General features: G+C 44.0%; 1 protein-coding gene across 6 annotated transcripts in view; it reads left to right on the top strand.

Annotated features, from left to right (window-relative positions):
• The window catches only part of hmcn1 (hemicentin 1), a 701,874-nt gene that overhangs the window by 664,160 nt on the left and 23,724 nt on the right, over positions 1 to 13,990 (top strand). For all 6 annotated transcript variants that reach the window (XR_013579326.1, XR_013579325.1, XM_078561403.1 and 3 more), the window contains 6 exons: positions 2,994 to 3,056; positions 3,162 to 3,281; positions 4,985 to 5,119; positions 6,685 to 6,798; positions 7,114 to 7,239; positions 9,525 to 9,653. Coding sequence is in view for 4 of the 6 variants with exons in the window: in XM_078561403.1 (XP_078417529.1) it covers positions 2,994 to 3,056; positions 3,162 to 3,281; positions 4,985 to 5,119; positions 6,685 to 6,798; positions 7,114 to 7,239; positions 9,525 to 9,653 (687 nt within the window). In the remaining 2 variants the exon portion in view is untranslated. The remainder of the gene's footprint in view (positions 1 to 2,993; positions 3,057 to 3,161; positions 3,282 to 4,984; positions 5,120 to 6,684; positions 6,799 to 7,113; positions 7,240 to 9,524; positions 9,654 to 13,990) is intronic.

The following is a 13,990-nucleotide window of genomic DNA, read 5'->3' as shown; positions in this document are numbered from 1 at the left end:
TTTCACTTTCGATTTAGACAGCATGGTGCTTTTTCGGTTTCACTTTCGCTCGCCCATCCTTTACCCCCGCCACCACCAGTCACCCATTTCCTTTCCCCCATCACAGTTGATCCCCCCGGCATCACTTTCCACCTCTCCTCTGTGACATACCAGCCACAACCCTTATCCTTCAGGGATATCTTGGTGAATGTACACATTCCCTTCCTTCCTGAAAATCCCACCCTCCTCCCCATTCACCTCCCCCGACCACCTCCTTCCCACCCCCAGAGTCCATGTCTGCCTCTAAGTCCCCACCCCAAACACCCTCGCCGTCCCTTCAACTGCTACTGTCTAACCCTCCCACCCTACCACCTCACTCTGCCCTCGATCATTCTCACCATTCCCTCATACCATGCCCACCGTCAGTTCGCTCCCCAGGAGGCAGTCATGGGCCCATCAGACCCCTCCCTTTCACGTTCACTTGGACATCCACCCCCTACACCCCCCCTCCAGACTCCTTCCTCCCCAGAACCCCTCCTCGCCCCGGACCCTTTCTCCCCACAGATTGCCTTCCCCCAGGAATTTCTTTCCCTGCCCCCTTAGTCCTCCCACTCCCCCTGGACTCCACCCTGCTTAGTCCCTCCCCCTTTCTGACTCCCTCGCCCTTTCTGAGTCCCTGAGACACCCTTACTTCTTCCGCCACCCTTAGTCCTTCCACCGTCCCAGCTCCTTCCGCCAGCCTTACCTCTTCCTCCAGCCTTACATCTTCCCCCTTCCTGACTCTCTCAGATACCCTTACTTTTTCCTCCAGCTTTACTCCTTCCCAATTCCTTCCTCCACCCTTCTTCTTCCATCCTTACTCCCTCCCCTCTCCACATTCCTTCTTCCCCCTGGGCTCCCTCCCGTCTCCACGCTCCGATCCCCCCTCCAAACTCCTTATCTTACACCTTCCACTCTCCTTACACCTACCTCCCCAGTTGCCATCTTCTCCCCTGTTACCCACTCCTCCCCCCAACTTCCCACCCGACACCTTCAATACGCCCCCCAATCTCAATACCTCGACACCCTTGTTTCCCCCCCTCTCAACCTTCCCCCATGACACCTTCATTCCTGCCCTCCCAATCTCACCTCCCCCGACACGCCTTCCTCTCCTTGTCAATCCTAGACTTTCCCCTCCCATCCCCTCAACCATCATCCATTGTGAGCATCAACAGTGACTTTCAACCTTCTGTGAGCTGCTTCGCAGCAGGGCCATGTCCTAGGATGCCATGGACATTCCTCCAGTGTGCTGTTTCTGTCAGGCTCCAGTATCTTCTGCTCCTCAGATGTCCTCAATGCGAGCAAGACCCTGGCGGTAAGTCCCGACTTCTGCTTGTCAAGACGTGTTCTGCACCGGCGTGTTTTCCCGCCGATGTGAGCGGACGATCCAGCGGGGGTGGATGATTCCAGCAGCTGGCCTTATAATGATAGGCTGATATATTACAATGAGGTTCCCGACATCCAATGGCGGGGAACGTGGCCCGCCATCGACGGGCTGAGCAGACGATCGTAAATTGGTCTCACAATGCTGTGAAACTGATTTTTGGCCTTCTCGCCATATTGTCTGCTCACGCCACCAAAAATGCCCGACACCAGCAGACATGGGCGATTCTGTCCAAGAAATTACCAAAATTGCACTGGTGCTGCTATTTTTTACGTCCCACAGGCGGATGTGCACCTGACCCAATCGGGCGTAAAATAGTGCGCAATGACATCAGGCGAGCATCCCAACGTCATCACGCACTCATACGGCCAGCACAAGCGAGTCGGCAGCACGCCCACCGACAATTAAGAGGCCTATTAAAGCTATTAACCAGTTATTTTTGACTGTCCGTCCAACCTTACGGTTGGCGGGTGGGCAAATCGACTAGGCGGCCTTTTGATTTTTTTAGCAAACCTCATCCACAGGCGGAATGAGGTTTCCACAGTTAAATAAAAAAATAAATATAAATTATTGGACAGGATTTTTATTCTGTTGTTATTATGAGTGAGTCCCATGTCAGGACATTTTTTTCAGATTTTAAAAATCTTTATTTTTGATTTTAAAATCGTTTAACTCCCTGAGGCAGCTCCCTGCCTTCAGGGAGCTTTCAGTTCACGCTCCCCGGCGCATGCTCAGACTTTTGCGCTCGCACTTCCCCTGCCCCCACCCCGGCAGTGTTGAGGTTCTCAGCGCGCCTTTCACACTGGCTGGCTGATAATTGGCCAGCCAGCGTGAAATCGTAGTCGGGGGCCAATCGCGGGTGGCAGACAGTTTCCTGGCCGCTCCCGGGCCTGCCCGCCACACCCGCCTGATGACCCAAAAATCCTGCCCTATGTGTGGTGATTTGAACATTGCCTAATGGTAAAGGTCAAGTAACAGATAGCACCAGAACTGGAGACCTGTAAACAATCTTCTGTAGGCAGCTGCATATTCCCAAAGCTGCTGCTGTCATCTTGCTAGATCGGTATTGTGGTGTCAAAATAATGTCTTTTCAGAGAGGACAATCAACACAGATTATGTTTGGCAGTAGTGTCACTCCAACAAAACTAGCCATTTTTTAAAAAATTGCTAGAAATAAAAAGAATATGCAAATACTGACAATCTGAAATAAAATAGAAAACAGAGAATAGCTCTGTCAGCATCTGTAAAGAGCAAAGGCAGATTAGTTTTTTGGATGTGTACCCTTCCTCAGAACTATACCGAGGAAGGGTCCACACCCAAAGCCCTAGCCTGTCATCACTTTACAAAGCTTACAGACCATCTGTTTGTTTCCTGCGTTTTCTGGTTTACTTTTATTCTTAAAAGACTAGTTATTTGTTTGGATTTTGTGTGTTTCAACAGAATTACGTAATAAAAATATCACCTATATCCCTGGGCCAATTAAGTGTGTTGTTAATTTGGTTGAAGTAACATATTAGCAAGAGAAAAAGCTGTGGCTACAAGCGATTAAATCCTGAGAATCTGCAGAGTAAAAGCTATTTGTTTAATACAGGTGACCGTAGTAACCAGTGTCCAAATGGTTTTGCTTTGGATTCAGTTGGGCCTTATTGTTCAGGTGAGCAGTTTCATTCAAAACTGAACTAATCTTTTTTTAACAAATACTCCTTAAGTAAATGATTGATGTAAAACCCCGTTTAAAACCTTTTATACTTCCATACAGATGAAGACGAGTGTGCTATCCGGAACCCCTGCTCTCATATATGTCACAATGCAATGGGAACATACTATTGTTCATGTCCAAAAGGTCTCACAATATCTGCTGATGGAAGGACCTGTCAAGGTGCGCTGGATCTCTACTGAATAACAATTTAAATTGACTTTCAGCACAAGAGTAATTCTTAAGCAAACCTTTCCAGAAATACCTGTGGCAAAATTCCTTGAACAAATTAAGAGTATAGCTTCTTTAAAGGGACAAAATAAGAAATAGGAAAAATAATAGTTTGATTCTCAAAGATGTTTTAACAATCCAAATAGATTAATTGGTTTTGGTTTCAATTAAAATTAAAGTTTAATGATAGATAAGATTGTAGCCCAAATTCTCTGATCTACATTGACCACAATTGAGGCACTGTACCAGTTAAATAACTCAGTATGTACAGGTGGTTGAATGACACAATAGGCTGGATCCTCCTCCGCACTCCCACCCTAAATTCATGGCAGAAAATGACAGAAAGTGTGGACAGTGAGGCCTATTGCCATAATACTACCTTAAACCGAATTTCCTTCCTCTGCGAAGAAGAACTCCATTGGCTGCTCTTTCTCCATTTGCTATGAAAATGCAGCTGGAGGACAGTTCCCAAGTCCAGAGGATATTCATTTGATCTGGCTCCTTCACCACCTGCAAAGGCAGTGATATGGCAGGAGGTGGTCTACCCAGGAAGTGATGGTAAAGGCCTCGAGGTCCACCAATGGAGGGTTAGGATTTTGTAGCAGTTTCCAGTCCCTTCAGTTCAAACCCAGAGCTCATACTTAAAATATCAGTCTTGTCTGGGGCTGTCAGTGGGAGCTTTATACAGTCTTCAGCAGACTTCCTTCCCTTTGAAAGTTCCCATGGCATCTCATTGCCGCTGCACCACCATTTGGATTGTCCTCTGTGTCTTGGTGGACCCCCTCCTGACAATGGGGATCATGCCAGGAACTAACCATGCATCACAAATTACTTCCAATTCAGGAATGTGGATCAAGGTTAGGGCAGATTTGGAGAGGTGGGTGGAAGTCAGCCTCCCTTCCGTGTTCTAACTCTGCCCCATAAATGAGCATCCCATCCCCATAAAGCAGTGTCCCGGCTTTAATAATTGTAATAGAATATGGTGGAAGGACTCAGCAGGTCAGGCAGCACCTGTGACAAGAGAAAGGTAGGGTTAACATTTCAGGTCAATGACCTTTCGCCAGAGCCCAAAATGTGTGAGCAGATATCTTATCATTTCTGGGATTTGAATTGCAATAAAGCCCAGGATGATAGGATGAAGTCTCAAATTTGCCTCTCTAAACTCAGTTCTCACTGGGCATGTAGACAATACATAATCACTTACCAGATTGCCAGTATCTGTCACTGGAATAATTCAGTGGGAAAATAGAAGATGATCTTCTAAGGCTCAGATTAGGTCCCATTTCTAAGTAGCTTAGAGAGAACATTGCCCTATTTTAAGTAGTAACCCATTGTCTGGAGTTCTGCTGGTACAGCTGGTATGTGAATATTCCATGCTGATTGGCAGGACGACAAGTGGGAAGGCATTCCATTCCCCAGCATTATATCAATATTATTTAATAGTAGCTTCTGGTCATGGTTTGAAATGTAAAGACCAATGATAAAAGTTTCAGAGCCACAGTTAAATAGAAATACTGATCTGGATACACGGAAGAAACAGTCATATGCCATCTCTGAAATTCTAAGTATTCTAAAATTTGACTAACCTAAACAGGCAACCTTTGCACATGATTTATAGAATGTAAAAGTGCTATCTCTGGTCATTGTTTCTTCAGACATCGATGAATGTGCTTTAGGTGGCCACACTTGTCATGCTGGACAAGACTGTGAAAATACCATTGGTTCATATCGCTGTGTGGTGAGGTGTGGCATTGGTTTTAGACGGACACTCGAGGGATTAAGTTGCCAAGGTATTGTTGCAGTTCCAAAAACTTAATGTTTATTCAGACTAATTGAGGAATATTGTTACCTTCTGCTATTTGTTCATAGCACATGCATGGGTGAAGGAAGATCAGTGGGGCATGAGGGTGGGTGTTGGAGGGGGAGGGGGAGGGGAGCCTGCATGGTCACAATAATCCTTCCATGCTAATTGTTAATTCAGGACTAGGTAAATCATTTAACTAGACAGCTTTCCAATTGAACAAATAAGGGGAAAAAAGGGAGGGTGCAGGTTCTGCCTGTAAACAGTTTGGACAAAGTGAAGCACCATTCCAACTCCAGGACAATGGCTAAGGGGCAGGACAGAGCCAGGGAAATGGCACACCAATTGGTGGTGCTATTTTAATGCCCACCCAATCCCTCTCCGCTCTGGCAGGGAGCTAAAAATCCATCATCTAAGTCGTTAATGGATACAGTGAATAGTTGAGGCCCCAGCACAGAACCTTGCCTGAGACCAATAGTCACAAACTGCCTATTACCCCTACTCTTTACCTCTTTTTGCTCAGCCAATTTCCTAACCAGGTCAATAATTTGTCTTCAATTCTATGACTCAAGACTTAACCATTTTTTCTGGTTATTCATTTGTGATGTGCTTCGGGCCCTTTATACATAAATGCAAGTTCAGTCCTTTTGGAATGGTAAAGCTTGCAAGCCTGATTATAGAAACATAGAAACTAGGAGCAAGAGTAGGCCATTCGGCCCTTCAAGCCTGCTCCACCATTTATTATGATCATGGCTGATCATCCAACTTAGCCTGCTCCCGCTTTCTTCCCATACCCTTTGATTCCTTTCGCCCCAAGAGCTATATCCAACTCCTTCTTGAAAACATACAATGTTTTGGTCTCTAATACTTTCTGTGGTAACAAATTCCACAGGCTCACCACTCTCTGGGTGAAGAAATTTCTCCTCATCTCAGTCCTAAATGGTCTACCCCATATCCTCAGACTGTGACCCCTGGTTCTGGACTCCCCCACCATCGGGAACATCCTTCCTGCATCTACCCTGCCTAGTCCTGTTAGAATTTTATAAGTTTCTGTGAGATCCCCCCTCATTCTTCTGAACTCCAGCAAATATAATCCTAATCGACTCAATGTCTCCTCATATGTCAGTCCCGCCATCCCAGGAATCAGTCAGGTAAACCTTCACTGCACTTCCTCTATAGCAAGAACATCCTTCCTCAGATAAGGAGACCAAAACTGCACACAATATTCCAGGTGTGGTCTCACCAAGGCCCTGTAAAATTGCAGCAAGACATCCCTGTTCCTGTACTCAAAGCCTCTCGCTATGAAGGTCAACATACCATCTGCCTTCTTTACCGCCTGCTGCACTTGCATGCTTACCTTCAGTGACTGGTGTACTAGGATACCCAGGTCTCATTGCACATTCCCCTCTCTCAATTTATAGCCATTCAGATAATCTGCCTTCTTGTTTTTGCTACCAAAATGGATAACCTCACATTTATCCACATTATACTGCATCTGCCATGCATTTGTCCACTCACACAGCTACAATTAGCATTTTCTTTTATGTCTGCTAGATATCAATGAATGCCAAGAATCTAACCCATGTCAACATCGTTGTCTGAACACCATTGGGAGCTACCGGTGTGTATGCAATCGAGGTTATCAGCTACGAGGTAGAAGATGTATGGGTAGGTACACTAAGGAAACCTGATGTTAACCATAATTTAAGCAATCCGCTTTACAACCAGGAACAATGTAATACTTCACTCTGTGTTTTAGTAAACATGACTTGAGTAACGATTTTTTCCAATTTGTCAACAAGTTGAGAAAGAAACATACACCATCAGTTTTATGTAAATAAGCCAGAAATATTTAAATTTAAAAATGTTGTGAACCATTTAATATAAATCCATTAATGTGGATTGCACAAAGAAGCTGTACTAAAGTTATCAAAGTTCATCAACTGTAACACTGCTGAGTGTGTTCTGCATTTTATTGTTTAGATATCAATGAGTGCAGACAGAATGTATGCCAACCTGATCAACAATGTAAGAACACGCGGGGGGGATTCAGATGCATTGATTTGTGTCCTAGTGGAATGACCAAAGCTGACAATGGGAGTTGTATTGGTAAGTTGAAAGCAATGCGGGTCATTCTTATTTCTGCATTAATGGATGTGGATATTGATTATTTGTCATGAGGTTATTGTTACTCAAGGAAGAGAGTTCAGATTAGTTAAGGACCATAGTAAACCTGTAATAAGTGCAGCTTTGTGTTAAAACAAAGCTATCAATATCTCAAAAATAAGTCACAATATTCAGTTATTATGGAGCTGGGGTACAATACCAAAAATCAAGTACTATACTTTTTAATATATTGCAACAACCCAGCAAGGAGAAATGTAAATGAATGCCCTCTTCCTAAATTTACTTGTGCTACTTGTATGATTGGTTCAAGTGATAAGATGGCACCCAAGAAAGTAATAATCCCCTGTAGTGATAACCAATGTTGTCGTAGAGTAGGAGTCGCAACTCTCTGATAACTGTAGGCCTTTCACATCACAACCCATTAAAAATATTGGAAGAGAGTTTCTTCTTGGACATCAAATGGGTGCAACCTGGTCCCACCCACAGTGACAGTAAGGTTTATCAGATTTTTCCAGCAGGCTTTAGCCACACTGCTGCTCACTGGTTTCTTGAGGCAGAGGATTGTCTAGGTTGGCAAGCAGGGGCAAAAAATGGGACAATGGCCAGCTAGAAGATTTTTGTGGGACCTTAAGGAGTGCTGCTGCTCATGCTGACCCACCAGACACCTTTAAACATTAAATTTAACTTTTTTTAAAAGGCCTCCATCAGCCTCTTTAAAGACCATTGGGTTATGCTTCTCAATGCCTGAAGAAAGTGGGAGGGGCCTAAGCCATGCATATTATGACTGTTTCTGTATGAAAATTGCAGTCAAAGCCATACACCAGATGTAAGAACACAATTTGGACATTTAGCTTCCTGTCTAATTTTTGTTTGGAGGGGAAAGGGTGTAGTGGATGTTCATTTAAAGATCTTCCTGAAATTTGATTCAGCTGGACGAATGGGAGCACATCAGATTTTCCTCTGCTGGTCACCCATTTTTTCAACAACAACAACAACTTGCATTTATGTAGTGCCTTCAATGTAGTAGAACATAGGCACGCTATCAAACAAAATGTGAAACAGAGCCACAAGGAGATATTAGAGCAGATAACCAAGCAGGGTCTTAAAGGAGGAAACTGGGGTAGAGAGATGGAGAGATGTAGGGAGGGAATTCCAGAGCTTAGGGCCTAGGCAACTGAAGGTGCAACCATGAATGGTGGAGTGATTAAAATCAGAAATGCTCACAAGATCAGAATTGAAGGAGCGCAAATGCCTCAGAATATTGTAGGGCTGAAGAAGGTAGGAAGGGGCAAGACCATAGAGAGATTTAAAAACAAAGATGAGACTTTTAAAATCGAGGAGTTGCTTCAACGAGAGCAATTATTGGTCAGCAAGCACAGGGTGATGGTTAACAGGATTTGGTGTGATCTAGGATACAGACTGTAGAGTTTTGAATGGCCTCAAGTTTACAGAGGTAGAACAAGAGAAACTGGCAATCATTGGAATAGTTAAGTCTAGGGGTAACAAAAGCATAGTTAAGTCAGGGACAGATCGAGCGATGGAGGTGGCAGAGGCGGTCTTGGTGATGGCATGAAATGGGTAGCTGACAGTTGAAAATCTCTGCTTTTAACAGTTATAGGGGATGACATATCTGACAGCATTTTAATTCTGTTGATCAGTATTCTATATAAAATTACCCAAATTAAGTTAGGTGCAAATCCATATGAAAAATTGTAATTGAGCAATTCATCCCACTTTGGTTCAGATGGGAGAAATTAATAATTGGGCCACATAGCTTATGACATATGATTACCATAATACAATTCCACAGCAATTAATATACCATTGTGAATGCGGTAAAGAATGTCTTTCTCTAAGTTAGCATAGAGAGGATGCTGGGAAGGGCAGGTATGGCAAATATATGGTATGTCATACTGAGTGCTCAAATGCTTTATTCTTTTAATTGTTTTTAATATGTGTTCACATCAGATCAAGTTAAATAATCCCAACCATAATGTCACATGATTGCCTTGTGTCCAATAGCAGTGCCATGTTTATCCTTTTTTAATAAACATGTTTATCAAAGAGGGTGATTTTAATTTTTTGTACAATTTCAATGATTGAGCTTGACTTGTTTCCCTGTTATAAAATTGAATATTTAGCACACTTTTCATTCCCAAGTGAAGTCAAACATAGTACCCTCCTCAATAAACAATGGAACCAAATCAATGGCAACTCGATAAAATATGTTTTGCATTAGTGCAGTTTTGATAAATGTTTCTCTACAGATATCAATGAGTGCAAAGATGGCACCCATCAGTGTCGTTACAACCAGATCTGTGAAAATACACAAAGGAGCTACCGCTGTGTTTGTCCACGGGGCTACAGATCTCAGGGAGTCGGAAGGCCTTGTGTTGGTAAGCAGCAGTCAGCTCCTATTTTGAGTCCTTTTCTACATGAAGTTCAAATGATAATTAAAACCTAACTTAGATCAAGGAAAAGCTAGATAAACACCTGAGGGAGAGATGAATAGAGATAATACGATCAGCTTTGATGACGGTGGGTAGGGTAGAATCTTGTGAAGTATGAACACCACCATGGACTGCTTGAGCCGCATGAACTGTTTCTGTTTTGTACTTTCTATGTAATTTATTTTAATAAAGTTTAAGCCTGTTCTTTAATGACGTAATGCCTGCTGAGAGTCTTAACTAAAAATATATCCTTTTTTTAAATGAGAACACCAGGGAACCATAGAAAAGTTACAGCCCAGGAAGAGGCCATTCAGCCCATCATGTCTTCCCCAGCTGAAAAAATCTAGCCACCCATTCTAATCCCACCTTCCAGCACCTGGTCCGAAGCCTTGCAGGTTACAGCACTTCAGGTGCAGATCCAGGTACCTCTTAAATGAGTTGAGGGTCAACCACCAAGCCGGGCAGCAAATTCCAGACACTTACCACCCTCCAGGTGAAAAGGTTTTTCCTAATATCCCTTCTACTCCTTCTCCCAATCACCTTAAATCTGTGCCTCCTGGTAATTGACCCCTTGATAAGCATGGGGCTCTAGATTTAGCAGCACTGACCTTTATCTTTGTGGGGACATGTCTACACAGTGCCTGTAGAACCTCAGTTTTGAATGCCTCCCACTGGTCTGTTACTGATTTCCCTTCAAGTAGCTGTAACCAGTGCACTTTCTCCGGAGAAGCGGGCCCCGGCGCCATTTTATGTGGGCAGGCCAATTAAGGCCCGCCCAGCGTGACATCCGATGGGAAGTACTATGCGCTTCCTGTGCAACGGCGGGGGGGGATTCCCCAAATGCAAGAGTGCGCTCTTTCGCACATGAGCATGAAAGAGCGCTCATCTCCCTGAGGCTAAGTGCTGCCTCAGGGAGATCTCTGACACTTTTAAAAAGATTAAAAATAGAAATTTTAAAAAATCCTTAACATGATCCTGTCAATGGCCTCAATTGGCCATTGACAGGTCGGCGGGCACACAGCTGATTTTGCTGTGTCCCGCCTTCCTGAAAATTTAAATGGGGCGGGATGACATCGGGCGTTCCCCCCGACATCATCCCGTGTCATTTTATGCGTCAGCGAGCAGGTCCCGCCCCCTACTCGCCGACGGCAAAATTCTGCCCTAAGTGTTTATTGATAACACGTAAGTATGTACTTATATACAGGGTATTGTGTAAGCTATGAACTAGCTCCATGCTTGCTTCTACACAGGTTTATTTCCAGCCACAACTGACCCTAGTCTCAGGTTATGTCTCTTTATATCACACTGTGGGTGGTACCATTTCCCAGTCCCGCATTAACTCTCGCTATGCCAGATACCCTTATAATACACCTTTCCCCAAGTCTTCACCCAACATATTTACATTACAATCGTGCTACCCCTTCTCCCTCATTCAAGTCTCTGACTTTATAAATTCAGGTGGTCTGAAGGCTTGATAAATCTTCTAGATCTCGTTCTGGTCACATTTGGAGGAGTGGTAGCCTCTCTTGATTTGAGCAACCATTGTTGATTCAGAGTTTGAGTTGTAGTCTGTGTTTCTGGCACTTGGTTGTCTTCTTCTGATACGCCTTTTCTGCTCCTTGGAGTTGAACCTCTCTGCTCTGCTTGGGGACCACCAACTTGTCCTGTTCTCACAGTATCACAGTATCGTTACAGTGCAGAAAGAGGCCATTCAGCCCGTTGAGTCTGCACTGGCTCTCTGAAAGAGCATTCTATCTAGCCCCAGTCCACTGCCTTTTCTCCGTAACCTTGCCCATTATTTCTTTTCAGGTAACAATCCAATTCCTTTTTGAATACCTCAATCAAACCTATCTCCACCACCCTTTCAGGAAGTTTGTTCTAGACTCCAACCACTCTCCAGGCAAAATTAATTTTTCCTCATATCATATTTACTCCTTTTGCCAATTATTTTGAATCTGTGCCTTCCAGTGCTTGATGTTCTCTTGAGAGGGAACAGTTTCTCACTATTTACCCTGTCCATACCCCTCAGGATCTTGAATACCTCTATCAAGTCTCCTCGCAGCCTTTTTTTCTAAGGAAAACAGTCCCAACCTTTCCAATCTATCCTCAAAGCTACGGTTCTTCACCCCGGGAATCATTCTTGTGAATCTCCTCAGTACGCTCTCCAAAGCCTTCACATCCTTCCTCAAGGACGCAGAACTGGACGCATTACTCCAGATGAGGCCTAACTAGTGTCTTATACAAGTTCAAATGAGCTCCTTGCTCTTGTACTCAATGCCCCATTAATAAAGCCTAAGATACTATATGCTTTATTAACTGCTCTCTCAACATGCCCGACCATCTTCAATGACCTATGGCTGTACGCACTGAGGTCCCTCTGTTCCTGTACTTCCTTTAGAGGCTCTCCCTTTATTTTATACTATCTCAGCACATTTTTCCAAAATGAATCACCTCGCATTTCTCTGCATTAAACTTCATCTTCCTCTTGTCTGCCCAATCCACCAACTTGTCTATGTCCTTTTGAAGTTCAAGACTATCCCCATCACAGTTGACAACATTTCCAATCTTCGTATCATCTGCAAATTTTGAAATCATGCCCTGCCACAATTTTGGTCATTAATATATATCAGGAAGAGCTAGGGTCCCAACACTGACCCCTGGCGAACTTCACTACAAACCTTCCTCCAATCCGAAAAGCAACCATTTATCACTACTCTTTCCAGAGAGAGTGTTCACTCCATTCATTCAAGGTACGAATCCAGCTTTTCTTTCTCCGTGTGGTCCACAGTGATCTTTGCAGTTTAGCTTTTATCGCCACAGTGTGTTCTTCCATGTGTTTCCGTGCCTCACTCAAGTACGCTCTGGCAAGTTGATGGTCGCTAGTTCTTTACTCCAGCATCATCTTGCAGCTTTATGTGTTGGCTGGCGGTTGCAGTATCTGTGCAGTGGTGTTTACAGGTAGTGTGACAGCAACCATTGGAGCCTGGGGTTGGGACTCATTCTTCCGTTGCAGGCCATTTTCCTCTGTGTCTTTCACTCAAGGTACAATGGTGATTATCTGAAGGTTTGACTGGCCTGACCAAGGAGCACCTTCTGCTGCCTGCAAAGAAATTGGACAACCGGCTCTGAATTAAAGTCCCAGTTGAGAGTCTCTTTACTGGTGAATCTCTCAGGAACTTGCAGTTCCGTGTAGTTGGGGACAAAGGTTGTCTTGATGTCTTCTGCCATTTTAAGTAAGGTTAAGGGCTACACAAACATCTCTGCTCAAGAGAGAAAAAGATTGGTTTCGGATGACGTACATAACTTTGAATATCTGCCTGTCGCCATACCTTAGTGGTTCGAGGATCATGCCTATGACTGGAAGTTGGATTCCTCCAGACCCATAGAGTGGTGTGTCTGTCCTTCGTAGCCAAAGGACCCTCAGCCACAGCTCCTTATCCAAGGAGACCGTAACACTCACTCCTGTGTCCAATTTGAAGTTGGTGAGGTGACTGTTTACAGAGATGTCCGCATTCCAAAAAGAGAATGCAGGATCCTTGACCTCATCCAAGAAGCACGATTGGGTCTCTTCTTGGTGTGCTACCTTAATCTCATGGATTGTCTTGGGATACTTAGCCAGCCTGGGTATCTTAGCTTTGCATAGTTTTCTGAAGTGTACCAGGCGATTGCAGTTAAAACACTGCACTAAGATTGCTGGGTATTGCTCTCGCCTGTGAGGTCATTTGGCTCCACAATACTGAAATGGTCTGCCACACCCTTGTGGTCTGTTTGGGTATTGCCTTCCTTGGCCTGGATACTCCCTGCCCCTTTGTTGCTTTACTAGCTGGACAGTTGGGGTTGCTCTGTAGCATGGCTTGCTTTCACCACATAAAATGGATCGGTGCTGTTGGCGAATTTCAGGCTGGCTGACTATTTGGATGACCTTTTGTAGAGTCAGATCTTCCTTGGCCTGTAGTATGTCTGAAAGGGCATCGAAACCACTCCGACAACAATTCTGTCCCTTATGAGTTCTGACTTAAGGTCACTGTAGTCACGGCCTTCAGACAATCTGTATAATTTGTTTATAAAAGAGTCAACTGGTTATCTAAGCTGTTGGACACATTTGTTGAATTTCTCTCTCTCTAAAATTTTGTTGCTTCTTAGATTAAAATATGTATCGAATAGTTTTAGAACTTCATCAAATTTACCTGAGGATGTGTTTATTACTTGCCTCGCAATAATATCATTGGCTATCGGACCTACTGAATAAAGTAGTACATTCACTTGTTAAGCTTCTGTCATTT

This window comes from Cetorhinus maximus, chromosome 17, assembly GCF_964194155.1.
Source record: "Cetorhinus maximus chromosome 17, sCetMax3.hap1.1, whole genome shotgun sequence".
Lineage (NCBI taxonomy): Eukaryota > Metazoa > Chordata > Chondrichthyes > Lamniformes > Cetorhinidae > Cetorhinus > Cetorhinus maximus.
The sequence above is the reverse complement of the archived record's forward strand: the minus strand, read 5'-3'. Positions and strand labels throughout refer to the sequence as shown.